The sequence below is a fragment of the Bubalus kerabau genome, chromosome 7, assembly GCF_029407905.1.
Source record: "Bubalus kerabau isolate K-KA32 ecotype Philippines breed swamp buffalo chromosome 7, PCC_UOA_SB_1v2, whole genome shotgun sequence".
Lineage (NCBI taxonomy): Eukaryota > Metazoa > Chordata > Mammalia > Artiodactyla > Bovidae > Bubalus > Bubalus kerabau.
In genome coordinates this window covers 68,115,352-68,128,769 of record NC_073630.1, presented here as the reverse complement: position 1 = coordinate 68,128,769, position 13,418 = coordinate 68,115,352, and the positions used below count along the sequence as shown (strand labels likewise).

The following is a 13,418-nucleotide window of genomic DNA, read 5'->3' as shown; positions in this document are numbered from 1 at the left end:
CATTCAGAAAACGAAAATCATGGCATCCGGTCCCACCACTTCATGAGAAATAGATGGGGAAACAGTGGAAACAGTGTCAGACTTTATTTTTCTGGGCTCCAAAATCACTACAGATGGTGACTGCAGCCATGAAATTAAAAGACACTTACTCCTTGGAAGGAAAGTTATGACCAACCTAGATAGCATATTAAAAAGCAGAGACATTACTTTGCCGACAAAGATTCATCTAGTCAAGGCTATGGTTTTTCGTGTGGTCATGTATGGATGTGAGTTGGACTGTGAAGAAGGCTGAGCGCCAAAGAATTGATGCCTTTGAACTGTGGTGTTGGAGAAGACTCTTGAGAGTCCCTTGGACTGCAAGGAGATCCAACCAGTCCATTCTGAAGGAGATCAGCCCTGGGATTTCTTTGGAAGGAATGATGCTAAAGCTGAAACTCCAGTACTTTGGCCACCTCCTGTGAAGAGTTGACTCATTGGAAAAGACTCTGATGCTGGGAGGGATTGGGGGCAGGAGGAGAAAGGGATGACAGAGGATGAGATGGCTGGATGGCATCACTGAGTCGATGGACGTGAGTCTGAGTGAACTCAGGGAGTTGGTGATGGAAAGGGAGGCCTGGCGTGCTTCGATTCATGGGGTCGCAAAGAGTTGGACATGACTGAGCAACTGATCTGATCTGATAAGTTAATAAGGAAAAACTGATTAGAAAGATATTTTGTATTTTAAAGCCAATAGACTAGAAGAGAAAAGAATAAGAAGTTGGAAATAATTTCAAGTACCATTAAATTTTTACATAATTCTTTTGTGTTTTATACCTTTAAAATCCAAATTAAAAGGAAATCTGTTCGTGTATAAAGTATCTAGTTTCCAACAGCCTAATCAACATCACAGTGAAGATGCATGCATGCAAATTGGAGAACATCTTTAGTGTATGTGCTTTGATTCATGCTTTTGGAAAATGTTCCACAGTGCTACAGACTGATATATTCTAGGCCTATTTAGTTTCACTCTTAGAGGCCCATAGATTCAGAAGATTGATGACAACTCTGGACCATATGTTTTCTTGTCAGTGTTTAGAAAAGAGTTTTCTGTAGGAGTCTGAAAATAATGTTTTATTAGATTGGAAATTGGACCTATGAGAAGAGGAAACAACACTGGGTTTTCTGACGTTGGTCTAATTATCTCAAGCTACCGCTCTTAATCCTGTATCTACTGACTTGTCTTTTTTTGGAAACCCATTCCTTTTTATAGTTAGTGGAAAATAAATAAACATATGTCTTTAGGCTCAGTGGAATACAAACAACTATGAATAATTAAGATAAGAGTCTTATAGAAGAGCATCTTATTATTTAGCTCTAAATTTTGTTAATACTCCTACACTCTATATTAGTCAAAGTATTTATTTTGGCAGTAAATACAGTGATGATGAAAGCAAGATAAAACCTAGGAAGCAGAAATAAATTTAACAGAGGGAAATGCATGCTGTAATAATAATAATAATTCTGCATAAATGTCTGAGGTAAAGTGTTTCCATGTCTGACTTTTAGGATGGTCTGATTTGCATTATAGTATATTTATATCATAATCATCTTTCACTTAGGAAATTCAATTATATTTGGCTTGCAAAAAATTAATCAGTGAGACAGGGTAGGAGGGAGGAATGAGAATATGCCTGAGAGTAAGTGTGACATAGGAAATATGATCAGTTCATAAATTATATGAACTGAAATTTTATTTCTCCAGTACCTATGTATCTCTTATAATGTGAACATCTCATTATGTTGATTACTTATTGTTAAAACAAGACCTTTGGTTATTTCATCTAGTGCTTAGCCAAACAAACAGCTATCTATCCAACAGTGAAGGCAAAATTGGTTGTTAGTTTTAAAGATGGAGAAGGCAATTGCACCCCAGTCCAGTACTCCTGCCTGGAAAATCCCAAGGACGGAGGAGCCTGGTGGGCTGCAGTCCATGGAGTCGCTAAGAGTCGGACACGACTGAGTGACTTCGCTTTCACTTTTCACTTTCATGCCTTGGAGAAGGAAATGGCAACCCACTCCAGTGTTCTTGCCTGGAGAATCCCAGGGACAGGGGAGCCTGGTGGGCTGCCGTCTATGGGGTCACACAGAGTAGGACACGACTGAAGCGACTTAGCAGCAGCAGCTTTAAAGCGGACCACTATGTCTATCTTTAAATGATTTCTTCATAAAGAAATTTTGAGGGGATTTTTGACCATTTGCAAAGTTTGCTTTTTCTGGTCTCTTTAGAAAGAACTCAGTTAATGCATTTTCTTCCTCTCCATTGGTTTAGGCCTAATAATCTCAAATATATATATATATATATTTTTTTTACTTTTCTTTTTTTAATTATTATTTTTTTTTAATTTTATTTTCTTTTTAAACTTTACAAAGTTGTATTAGTTTTGCCAAATATCAAAATGAATCCGCCACAGGTATACATGTGTTCCCCATCCTGAACCCTCCTCTCTCCTCCCTCCCCATACCATCCCTCTGGGTCGTCTCAGTGCACTAGCCCCAAGCATCCAGTATCGTGTGGACTGGCAACTCGTTTCATACATGATATTTTACATGTTTCAATGCCATTCTCCCAAATCTTCCCACCCTCTCCCTCTCTCTCTGAGTCCATAAGACTGTTCTATACATCAGTGTCTCTTTTGCTGTCTCGTACACAGGGTTATTGTTACCATCTTTCTAAATTCCATATATATGCGTTAGTATACTGTATTGGTGTTTTTCCTTCTGGCTTACTTCACTCTGTATAATAGGCTCCAGTTTCATCCACCTCATTAGAACTGATTCAAATGCATTCTTTTTAATGGCTGAGTAATACTCCATTGTGTATATGTACCACTGCTTTCTTATCCATTCATCTGCTGATGGACATCTAGGTTGCTTCCATGTCCTGGCTATTATAAACAGTGCTGCGATGAACATTGGGGTACACGTGTCTCTTTCCCTTCTGGTTTCCTCAGTGTGTATGCCCAGCAGTGGGATTGCTGGATCATAAGGCAGTTCTATTTCCAGTTTTTTAAGGAATCTCCACACTGTTCTCCATAGTGGCTGTACTAGTTTGCATTCCCACCAACAGTGTAAGAGGGTTCCCTTTTCTCCACACCCTCTCCAGCATTTATTATTTGTAGACTTTTGGATCGCAGCCATTCTGAATGGAGTGAAATGGTACCTCATAGTGGTTTTGATTTGCATTTCTCTGATAATGAGTGATGTTGAGCATCTTTTCATGTGTTTGTTAGCCATCTGTATGTCTTCTTTGGAGAAATGTCTATTTAGTTCTTTGGCCCATTTTTTGATTGGGTCATTTATTTTTCTGGAGTTGAGCTATAGGAGTTGCTTGTATATTCTCGAGATTAGTTGTTTGTCAGTTGCTTCATTTGCTATTATCTTCTCCCATTCTGAAGGCTGTCTTTTCACCTTGCTAATAGTTTCCTTTGATGTGCAGAAGCTTTTAAGGTTAATTAGGTCCCATTTGTTTATTTTTGCATTTATTTCCAATATTCTGGGAGGGGGGTCATAGAGGATCCTGCTGTGATGTATGTCAGAGAGTGTGTTGCCTATGTTCTCCTCTAGGAGTTTTATACTTCCTGGTCTTACATTTAGATCTTTAATCCATTTTGAGTTTATTTTTGTGTATGGTGTTAGAAAGTGTTCTAGTTTCATTCTTTTACAAGTGGTAGACCAGATTTCCCAGCACCACTTGTTAAAGAGATTGTCTTTAATCCATTGTATATTCTTGCCTCCTTTGTCAAAGATAAGGTGTCCATATGTGCATGGATTTATCTCTGGGCTTTCTATTTTGTTCCATTGATCTATATTCCTGTCTTTGTGCCAGTACCATACTGTCTTGATAACTGTGGCTTTGTAGTAGAGCCTGAAGTCAGGTAGGTTGATTCCTCCAGTTCCATTCTTCTTTCCCAAGATCACTTTGGCTATTCGAGGTTTTTTGTTTTTCCATACAAATTGTGAAATTATTTGTTCTAGCTCTGTGAAGAATACTGTTGGTAGCTTGATAGGGATTGCATTGAATCTATAGATCGCTTTGGGTAGTATACTCATTTTCACTATATTGATTCTTCCAATCCATGAACATGGTATATTTCTCCATCTGTTAGTGTCCTCTTTGATTTCTTTCACCAGTGTTTTATAGTTTTCTATATATAGGTCTTTAGTTTCTTTAGGTAGATATATTCCTAATTATTTTATTCTTTCCATTGCAATGGTGAAGGGAATTGTTTCCTTGATTTCTCTTTCTGTTTTCTCAGTATTAGTGTATAGGAATGCAAGGGATTTCTGGGTGTTGATTTTATATCCTCCAACTTTACTATAGTCATTGATTAGTTCTAGTAATTTTCTGGTGGAGTCTTTAGGGTTTTCTATGTAGAGGATCATGTCATCTGCAAACTGTGAGAGCTTTACTTCTTCTTTTCCAATTTGGATTCCATTTATTTCTTTTTCTGCTCTGATTGCTGTGGCCAAAACTTCCAAAACTATGTTGAACAGTAATGGTGAAAGTGGGCACCCTTGTCTTGTTCCTGACTTTAGAGGAAATGCTTTCAATTTTTCACCATTGAGGATAATGTTTGCTGTGGGTTTGTCATATATAGCTTTGATTATGTTGAGGTATGTTCCTTCTATTCCTGCTTTCTGGAGAGTTTTGATCATAAATGGATGTTGAATTTTGTCAAAGGCTTTCTCTGCATCTATTGAGATAATCATATGGTTTTTATTTTTCAATTTGTTAATATAGTGTATTACATTGATTTGTGGATATTGAAGAATGCTTGCATCCCTGGGATAAAGCCCACTTGGTCATGGTGTATGATCTTTTTAATGTGTTGTTGGATTCTGATTGCTAGAATTTTGTTAAGGATTTTTGCATCTATGTTCATCAGTGATATTGGCCTGAAGTTTTCTTTTTTTTTGGCATCTTTGTCAGGTTTTGGTATTAGGGTGATGGTGGCCTCATAGAATGAGTTTGGAAGTTTACCATCCTCTGCAATTTTCTGGAAGAGTTTGAGCAGGATAGGTGTTAGCTCTTCTCTAAATTTTTGGTAGAATTCAGCTGTGAAGCCGTCTGGACCTGGGCTTTTGTTTGCTGGAAGATTTTTGATTACAGTTTCAATTTCCGTGCTTCTGATGGGTCTGTTAAGATTGTCTATTTCTTCCTGGTCGAGTTTTGGAAAGTTGTACTTTTCTAAGAATTTGTCCATTTCTTCCACGTTGTCCATTTTATTGGCATATAATTGTTGATAGTAGTCTCTTATGATTCTTTGTATTTCTGTGTTGTCTGTTGTGATCTCTCCATTTTCATTTCCGATTTTATTGATTTGATTTTTCTTCCTTTGTTTCTTGATGAGTCTGGCTAATGGTTTGTCAATTTTATTTATCCTTTCAAAGAACCAGCTTTTGGCTTTGTTGATTGTTGCTATGGTCTCTTTGGTTTCTTTTGCATTTATTTCTGCCCTAATTTTTAAGATTTCTTTCCTTCTAACCCTGGGGTTCTTCATTTCTTCCTTTTCTAATTGCTTTAGGTGTAGAGTTAGGTTATTTATTTGACTTTTTTCTTGTTTCTTGAGGTGTGCCTGTATTGCTATGAACTTTCCTCTTAGGACTGCTTTTATAGTGTCCCACAGGTTTTGGGTCGTTGTGTTTTCATTTTCATTCATTTCTATGCAAATTTTGATTTATTTTTTGATTTCCTCTGTGATTTGTTGGTTATTCAGCTGCGTGTTGTTCAGCCTCCATATGTTGGAATTTTTAATAGTTTTTCTCTTGTAATTGAGATCTAATCTTACTGCATTGTGGTCAGAAAAGATGCTTGGAATGATTTCTATTTTTTTGAATTTACCAAGGCTAGCTTTATGGCCCAGGATGTGATCTATCCTGGAGAAGGTTCCATGTGCGCTTGAGAAGAAGGTGAAATTCATTGTTTTGGGATGAAATGTCCTATAGATATCAATTAGGTCTAACTGGTCTATTGTATCGTTTAAAGTTTGTGTTTCCTTGTTAATTTTCTGTTTAGTTGATCTATCCATAGGTGTGAGTGGGGTATTAAAGTCTTCCACTATTATTGTGTTATTAGAACAACTGATTTCTTTATAGCTATAGAAAATACTTTGCAGATTAAATTAGATACAATATTTGCTGAAGAACAAATGATTATGGTCCTCCCAAAAAACTGTCCTGAAACCTAATCCCACTCTAATGGTATTAGGGGGTGGGGAGGTGGGGACTCTTGGAGTAATTAGGTCAAAAGGGCAGAGCACTCGTGAATGTGATTAGTACTCTTATAAAAGAGGCTCCAACTTAGAGAACCAATGTTCTATGGCAGCCTGAATGGGACAGGAGTTTGTTGGAGAATGTAAGCATGCATGCTTAGTTGGCTCTTGACTCTGTGATCCTGTGGACAGAAGCCCCCCAGGCTCCTCTGTCCATGGGATTTTAGAGATAAGAACACTGGGGTGGATTGCCAGTTCCTCCTCCAGGGGATCTTCCCTACCCAGGGATCAAGCCCGTGTCTCCTGCATCAGCAGGCAGATTCTTTACCACTGAGCCACCTGCGAAGCCCTTAGTGGGGAATGGATACATGTGTATGTATGGCTGAGTCCCTTTGCTATTCACCTGAAACTATCACAACGTTTTTAATCGGCTATACCTCAACAGAAAATAAAAAGTTAGAAAGAAATCCCTATGTAATATTAAGCATTCACCAAAGATCCAAGAGACATTTCCCTGTGTATGATGCTTTGAGCCTCAATCCCAGATAAATACCCACCAAAACAAACAAACAAAACAACAAAAAAAAACAGATACTCCAGAGATCTCTCTCCACTCTTCAGTCTTTTAAGAAAATATCAAAAAGATGGCCAGTTATAAACTAATAATCAGGTTCTCACCAGGCCCAAAATCTGGTGAGGGCTTGATTTTAGATTCCCCAGATTCCAGAATTGTGAGAAATAAATGTGTGTTCTTTATAAGCCACCCAGTCTATGTGTTTTTTGTTATGGCAGTCTGAACAGATTAAAGCAGCAGTTCAATAAAAATCTGAACACATGTTAAAGTACATCTTACCTATTTTAAAATACATATAATAAAATTTCATCAATACTCTTCAGTTCTCTCTCATGAGTTTTCCAATCTGTAGCCAAATCAGACTGCAGAGTTAGCAGGTTTGGAATGGTAAAGTATGGGGAGCTAACTTTTAGACACAGTAAGAAAAGTGACTTCTATCCTTAAGTAGCCCTAAAATCTGTTTACTTTTTCCATCCACAAGTTTCCTACCACAAGTGAAAAAAAAGAATAGTTATCTATCTAAGTCTATCCAGTTCAGCTCAGTTCAGTCGCTCAGTCATGTCCGACCTTTTGCGACCCCATGAACTGCAGCACACCAGGCCTCCCTGTCCATCACCAACTCCTGGAGTTCACCCAAGCCCATGTCTATTGAGTTGGTGATGACATCCAACCATTTCATCCTCTGTTGTCCCCTTCTCCACTGGCCCTCAATCTTTCCCAGCATCAGGGTCTTTTCAAATGAGTCAGGTCTTTGCATCAGGTGGCCAAAGAATTGGAGTTTCCACTTCAATATCAGTCCTTCCAAAGAACACCCAGGACTAATGTCCTTTAGGATGGACTGGTTGGATCTCCTTGCAGTCTAAGGGACTCTCAAGAGTCTTCTCCAACACCACAGCTCAAAGCATCAATTCTTTGGCGCTTGGCTTTCTTTATAGTCCAACTCGCCAAGCATATATGAATCTTAGAGATTTGTTTGAAATGTTGAAATGAAATATGTCAAACATATTCATAAGGATTTAAAGTATAAAGATTATATCACATAGAGTAATAGGCATAGAAAACAGAAGCTAAGGATCGAGCTCTAGAGCATTTCCAAATTTTGAACTCAAAAAGATGAGGGAAAGCCAGCAAATAGTAATCAAGAAGTAGAAACCTGAGAAATAGAATGAAAATTAAGTGAAGATAGTAGTTTAGAAGCCAAGTGAAGAAACTGTTTGAAGACGCGAGCAACCAACTATGCCAAATTCCCCTAACAGTTGACTAAGATGAATATTGGGAATTAGTTGTGTTTACTGTATATTTCTATATGTTTATATATGTAAACATATAAAGCTACATACAGCTACACATTGTTTAATGATATCAAGCCATTGTCACTTGTTAGGCGATGTTCTAAATACTATATATAGATGTACATATATTTATATAACTATTTTAAATTTATAGCAATCATATGAAGTAAATATCATTTTTATTCTCATACTGTAGATGAATATACTTACATGCACACACACACAACACACACACATAATAAGTAGGTTGTAAGCTCCCTAAGGTCACACATATTGTAAGTGGTACAGCTAAGATTCAAACCCAGGCAGCCGGTATAAACTTTCACAGGAACAGTTCTACTTCAGTTTTGTTGTCTTTTTAGAACTTTATATATGGATGTTTCTGACCCAGACAATCGAAGAAACAAGCATGAATTTGATGCTTAAAGGATTTAAGCTAGTGTATATGATGTGACCCCACTCCAGTACTCTTGCCTGGAAAATCCCATGGACGGAGGAGCCTGGTGGGCTGCAATCCATGGGGTTGCTAAGAGTCCAACACGACTGAGCGACTTCCTTTCACTTTTCACTTTCATGCATTGGAGAAGGAAATGGCAACCCACTCCGGTGTTCTTGCCTGGAGAATCCCGGGGATGGGGGAGCCTGGTGGGCTGCTGCCTATGGGGTTGCCCAGAGTTGGACACGACTGAAGTGACTTAGCAGCAGCAGCAGCAGCATATGATGTGATTACACTACCTTTTAATTGTGTGGCAAACGCAAAATGGAGAATTATTTAATGAGATAACACCTGCAGTCACGAATTACAATTAGGAAATTCCCCTAGCAATCAAGGCAAGGAATGTGATAGAAGTAGTAATTGGTGATGGAAAAAGTAAACAGATTTTAGGGCTACTTAAGGATAGAAGTCACATATTTCATGATTGATGCTTAAAGAGTCACTAATAATCTCGATATTTGATTGGAATAACTAAGTGGATGATGATGCTGTTTATTGGCAGAGAGAAAGCTAAAGGAATAAGTTTAATGGAAGGAGCATAAGGAAAAGTTAATTTTAAATTGATCAGTTTGAGATACTTGCAGAACTTTAAAATGGAGATTTCAATAGACAGTGTTATAGAGTAGCTAACAATGAGATGCTTGGTTTGAATGGAAGGTACTCCTTTATTTTTTTATTTCATAATTTTTATTAGTGTATCATTGATGTGCAATGTTGTGTTAGTTTCTTCTGTACAGCAAAGTGGATCAACTATGCAAATACATACATCTACCCTTTTTTAGATTCTATTCCCATATACATCATTATAGAGTATTTCATACAGTTCCCTGTGCTATATAGTAGTTTCTTGGTAATCTATTTTATATATAGGGGTGTATATATGTCAGTCCCAGTCTTTGCAGTGTTTCCCTGCTGCCCTCCCCCCTTGGTAACCATAAGTTTGTTTTCTATGTTTGTGACTCTATTTCTGTTTTGTAAATAGACTCATTTGTATAATTTTTTTCTTTTTAGATTCCAAATATGTGCTGTGCTTAATTGTTCAGTCATGTCTGACTCTTTGCGACCCATGGACTGTAGCCCACCAGGCTCCTCTGTCCATTGGGATTCTCCAGCCAAGAATACTGGAGTGGGTTACCTTGTCCTCTTCCAGGGGATATTCCCAACCCCAGCGATCAAACCCAGGTCTCTGGCAATTGCAGGAAGTTTCTTTACTATCTGAGCCACCAGAGAAGCCCGATATATTTGTCTTTCTCTGTCTGACTTCACTCACTATGACAATCTCTAGGTCTATCCGTGTCACTGCAAATAGCATTATTTCATTTTACTTTATGACTGATATATATTCCATTTTACATATATATCACATCTTCTTTATCCATTCCCTCCATTGATGGATATTTAGGTTTATTCTGTCCTATCTATTGTAAATAGTGCTGCAGTGAACAATGGGTTGAGTGTATCTTTATGATTAATGGTTTCTTTGGCTGTATTACCAGGAGTGGGATTTCTAGGTCATATCAGATCAGATCAGTCACTCAGTCATGTCCAACTCTTTGTGACCCCATGAATTACAGCATGCCAGGCCTCCCTGTCCATCACCAACTCCCGGAGTTCACTCAGACTCACGTCCATCGACTCAGTGATGCCATCCAGCCATCTCATCCTCTGTCCTGCCCTTCTCCTCCTGCCCCCAATCCCTCCCAGCATCAGAGTCTTTTCCAATGAGTCAACTCTTCACATGGGGTGGCCAAAGTACTGGAGTTTCAGCTTTAGCATCATTCCTTCCAAAGAAACCCTACGGCTGATCTCCTTCAGAATGGACTGGTTGGGTCTCCTTTGCAGTCCAAGGGACTCTCAAGAGACTTCTCCAACACCACAGTTCAAAAGCATCAATTCTTCGGCGCTCAGCCTTCTTCACAGTTCTTCACATGTATGGATGACCACAGGAAAAACCATAGCCTTGACTAGATGAACCTTTGTTGGCAAAGTAATGTCTCTGCTTTTGAATACGCTATCTAGGTTGGTCATAACTTTCCTTCCAAGGAGTAAGCGTCTTTTAATTTCATGGCTGCAGTCACGATCTGCAGTGATTTTGGAGCTCATAAAAATAAAGTCTGACACTGTTTCCACTGTTTCCCCATCTATTTCGCATGAAGTGGTGGGACCGGATGCCATGATCTTCGTTTTCTGAATGTTGAGCTTTAAGCCAACTTTTTCACTCTCCACTTTCACTTTCATCAAGAGGCTTTTTAGTTCCTCTTCACTTTCTGCCATAATGGTGGTGTCATCTGCATATCTGAGGTTATTGATATTTCTCCCTGCAATCTTGATTCCAGCTTGTGTTTCTTCCAGTCCAGCATTTCTCATGATGTACTCTGCATATAAGTTAAATAAGCAGGGTGACAATATACAGCCTTGACGAACTCCTCTTCCTATTTGGAACCAGTCTGTTGTTCCATGTCCAGTTCTAACTGTTGCTTCCTGACCTACATACAAATTTCTCAAGAGGCAGATCAGGTGGTCTGGTATTCCCATCTCTTTCAGAATTTTCCACAGTTTATTGTGATCCACACAGTCAAAGGCTTTGGCATAGTCAATAAAGCAGAAATAGATATTTTTCTGGAACTCTCTTGCTTTTTCTATGATCCAGTGGATGTTGGCAATTTGATCTCTGGTTCCTCCGCCTTTTCTAAAACCAGCTTGAACATCAGCAATCAATGCAAAGAAATAGAGGAAAACAACAGAATGGGAAAGACTAGGGATCTCTTCAAGAAAATCAGAGATACCAAAGGAATATTCATGCAAAGATGAGCTCGATAAAGGACAGAAATGGTATGGACCTAACAGAAGCAGAAGATATTAAGAAGAGATGGCAAGAATACACAGAAGAACTGTACAAAAAAGATCTTCATGATGCAGATAATCATGATGGTGTGATCACTGACCTAGGGCCAGACATCCTGGAATGTGGAGTCAAGTGAGCCTTAGAAAGCATCACTACGAACAAAGCTAGTGGAGGTGATGGAATTCCAGTTGAGCTATTCCAAATCCTGAAAGATGATGCTGTGAAAGTGCTGCACTCAATATGCCAGCAAATTTGGGAAACTCAGCAGTGGCCACAGGACTGGAAAAGGTCAGTTTTCATTCCAATCCCAAAGAAAGGCAATGCCAAAGAATGCTCATACTACCGCACAATTGCACTCATCTCACATGCTAGTAAAGTAATGGTCAAATTCTAGGTCATATGGTAGTTCTATTTTTAGTTTTTTAGGAACCTCCATTTTTCTCCATAGTGGCTCTACCAATTTACATTCCCACCAAAAGTTTAAACGGGATCTTCTTTTACACACCCTCTCCAGCATTCATTGTAGATTTCTGACCAGTGTGAGGTGATACCTCATTATAGTTTTGACTTGCATTTCTTTAATAATTAGTGATGTTGAGCATCTTTTCATGTGCCTCTTGGCCATCTGTATGTCTTCTTTGGAGAGATTAGATCTTCTGCATATTTTTTGATTGGATTGTTGTGCCTTTTTTTTTTTTTCAAATATTGAGCCTGAAAGAGTCTGATGCTGGGAGGGATTGGGGGCAGGAGGAGAAGGGGATGACAGAGGATGAAATGGCTGGATGGCATCACTGACTCGATGGATGTGAGTCTGGGTGAACTCCGGGAGTTGGTGATGGACAAGGAGGCCTGGTGTGCTGCGATTCATGGGGTCGCAAAGAGCCGGACACGACTGAGCGACTAAATTGAACTGAATGAGCTATTTGTATGTTTTGAAGATTAATCACTTGTTAGTTGCTTCATCTGCAAATATTTCTCCCATTCTGTGGGTTGTCTTTTCATTTTGTTCATGGTTTCCTTTCCTTAAAGCTGTGCAAAAGCTTTAAAGTTTAATTAGATCCTATTTGTTTATTTTTATTTTCCTTACTTTAGTAGGTGGGTCATAAAAGACCTTGCTGTGATTTATGTCAAAAACTGTTCTATGTTTTTCTCTAAGAGTTTTAAAGTATCTAGTCTTACATTTATGTCATTCTGAGTTTATTTTTGCATGTGGTATAGGGAGTGTTCTAGTCATTAACATGTAACTGTCCAGTTTTACCAGCACCACTTATTGAATATACTGTGTCTTCTCCATTGTATATTCTTGTCTGCTTTGTCATAGATTAGGTGACAATGGGCATGTAGGTTTATCTCTGAGCTTTCTATCCTGTTCCATTGATCTATATTTCTGTTTTTGTCTCTGTACCCTAGTGTTTGTATGATTGTAGCTTTGTAGTATTGTCTGATGCTCACAAGGTTTTGTTTGTATCCTCCAAGAGTCTGTTTCCCTAGTCCTGTGGAAGTTCTGTAATCAAATCCCACTGGCCTCCAAAGTCAAATTACCTGGGCGTTCTCAGTGTCCCTTTGCCAGGTGCCCAGGTTGGGAAATCTGTTGTGGGTCCTAGAACTTTCTTAACAGTGCAAAAATTTCTTTGGTATAATTGTTCTGCAGTTTGCGCTCACCAGGAGCCAGGAGAAAGGAGAAGTGTCTCCACAAGAGACTGAGCCAGACTTGCCTGTTTGTGTCCAGGAATCTCCAGTGGAGGTGGGTCAACAGTTTGGTTTCAGCCCAAACAACAGGAAGGGAACACAGCCCCACCCATCAACAAAAAATTGGATTAAAGATTTACTGAGCATGGCCCTGCCCATTAGAACAAGACCCAGTTTCTCCCACTCTTTGCCATCAGGGAGAGACTTTTCCATAAGTCTCTTATCCTTATTCATCAGAGGGCAGACAGAATGAAAACCACAGTCACAGAAA

General features: G+C 38.8%; 1 protein-coding gene across 10 annotated transcripts in view; it reads left to right on the top strand.

The window, feature by feature from the left end:
• The window catches only part of LOC129657824 (uncharacterized), a 238,042-nt gene that overhangs the window by 136,845 nt on the left and 87,779 nt on the right, over nucleotides 1–13,418 (top strand). Inside the window, exon 6 of one of the 10 annotated variants that reach the window (XM_055588463.1) lies at nucleotides 13,110–13,205. The exons of the other annotated variants lie outside the window; for them this stretch is intronic. Coding sequence (XP_055444438.1) covers nucleotides 13,110–13,162 — 53 coding nt within the window. The 3' untranslated portion in view covers nucleotides 13,163–13,205. Of the gene's footprint in view, nucleotides 1–13,109; nucleotides 13,206–13,418 lie in introns of those variants that run through there. 10 annotated transcript variants of the gene reach the window in all.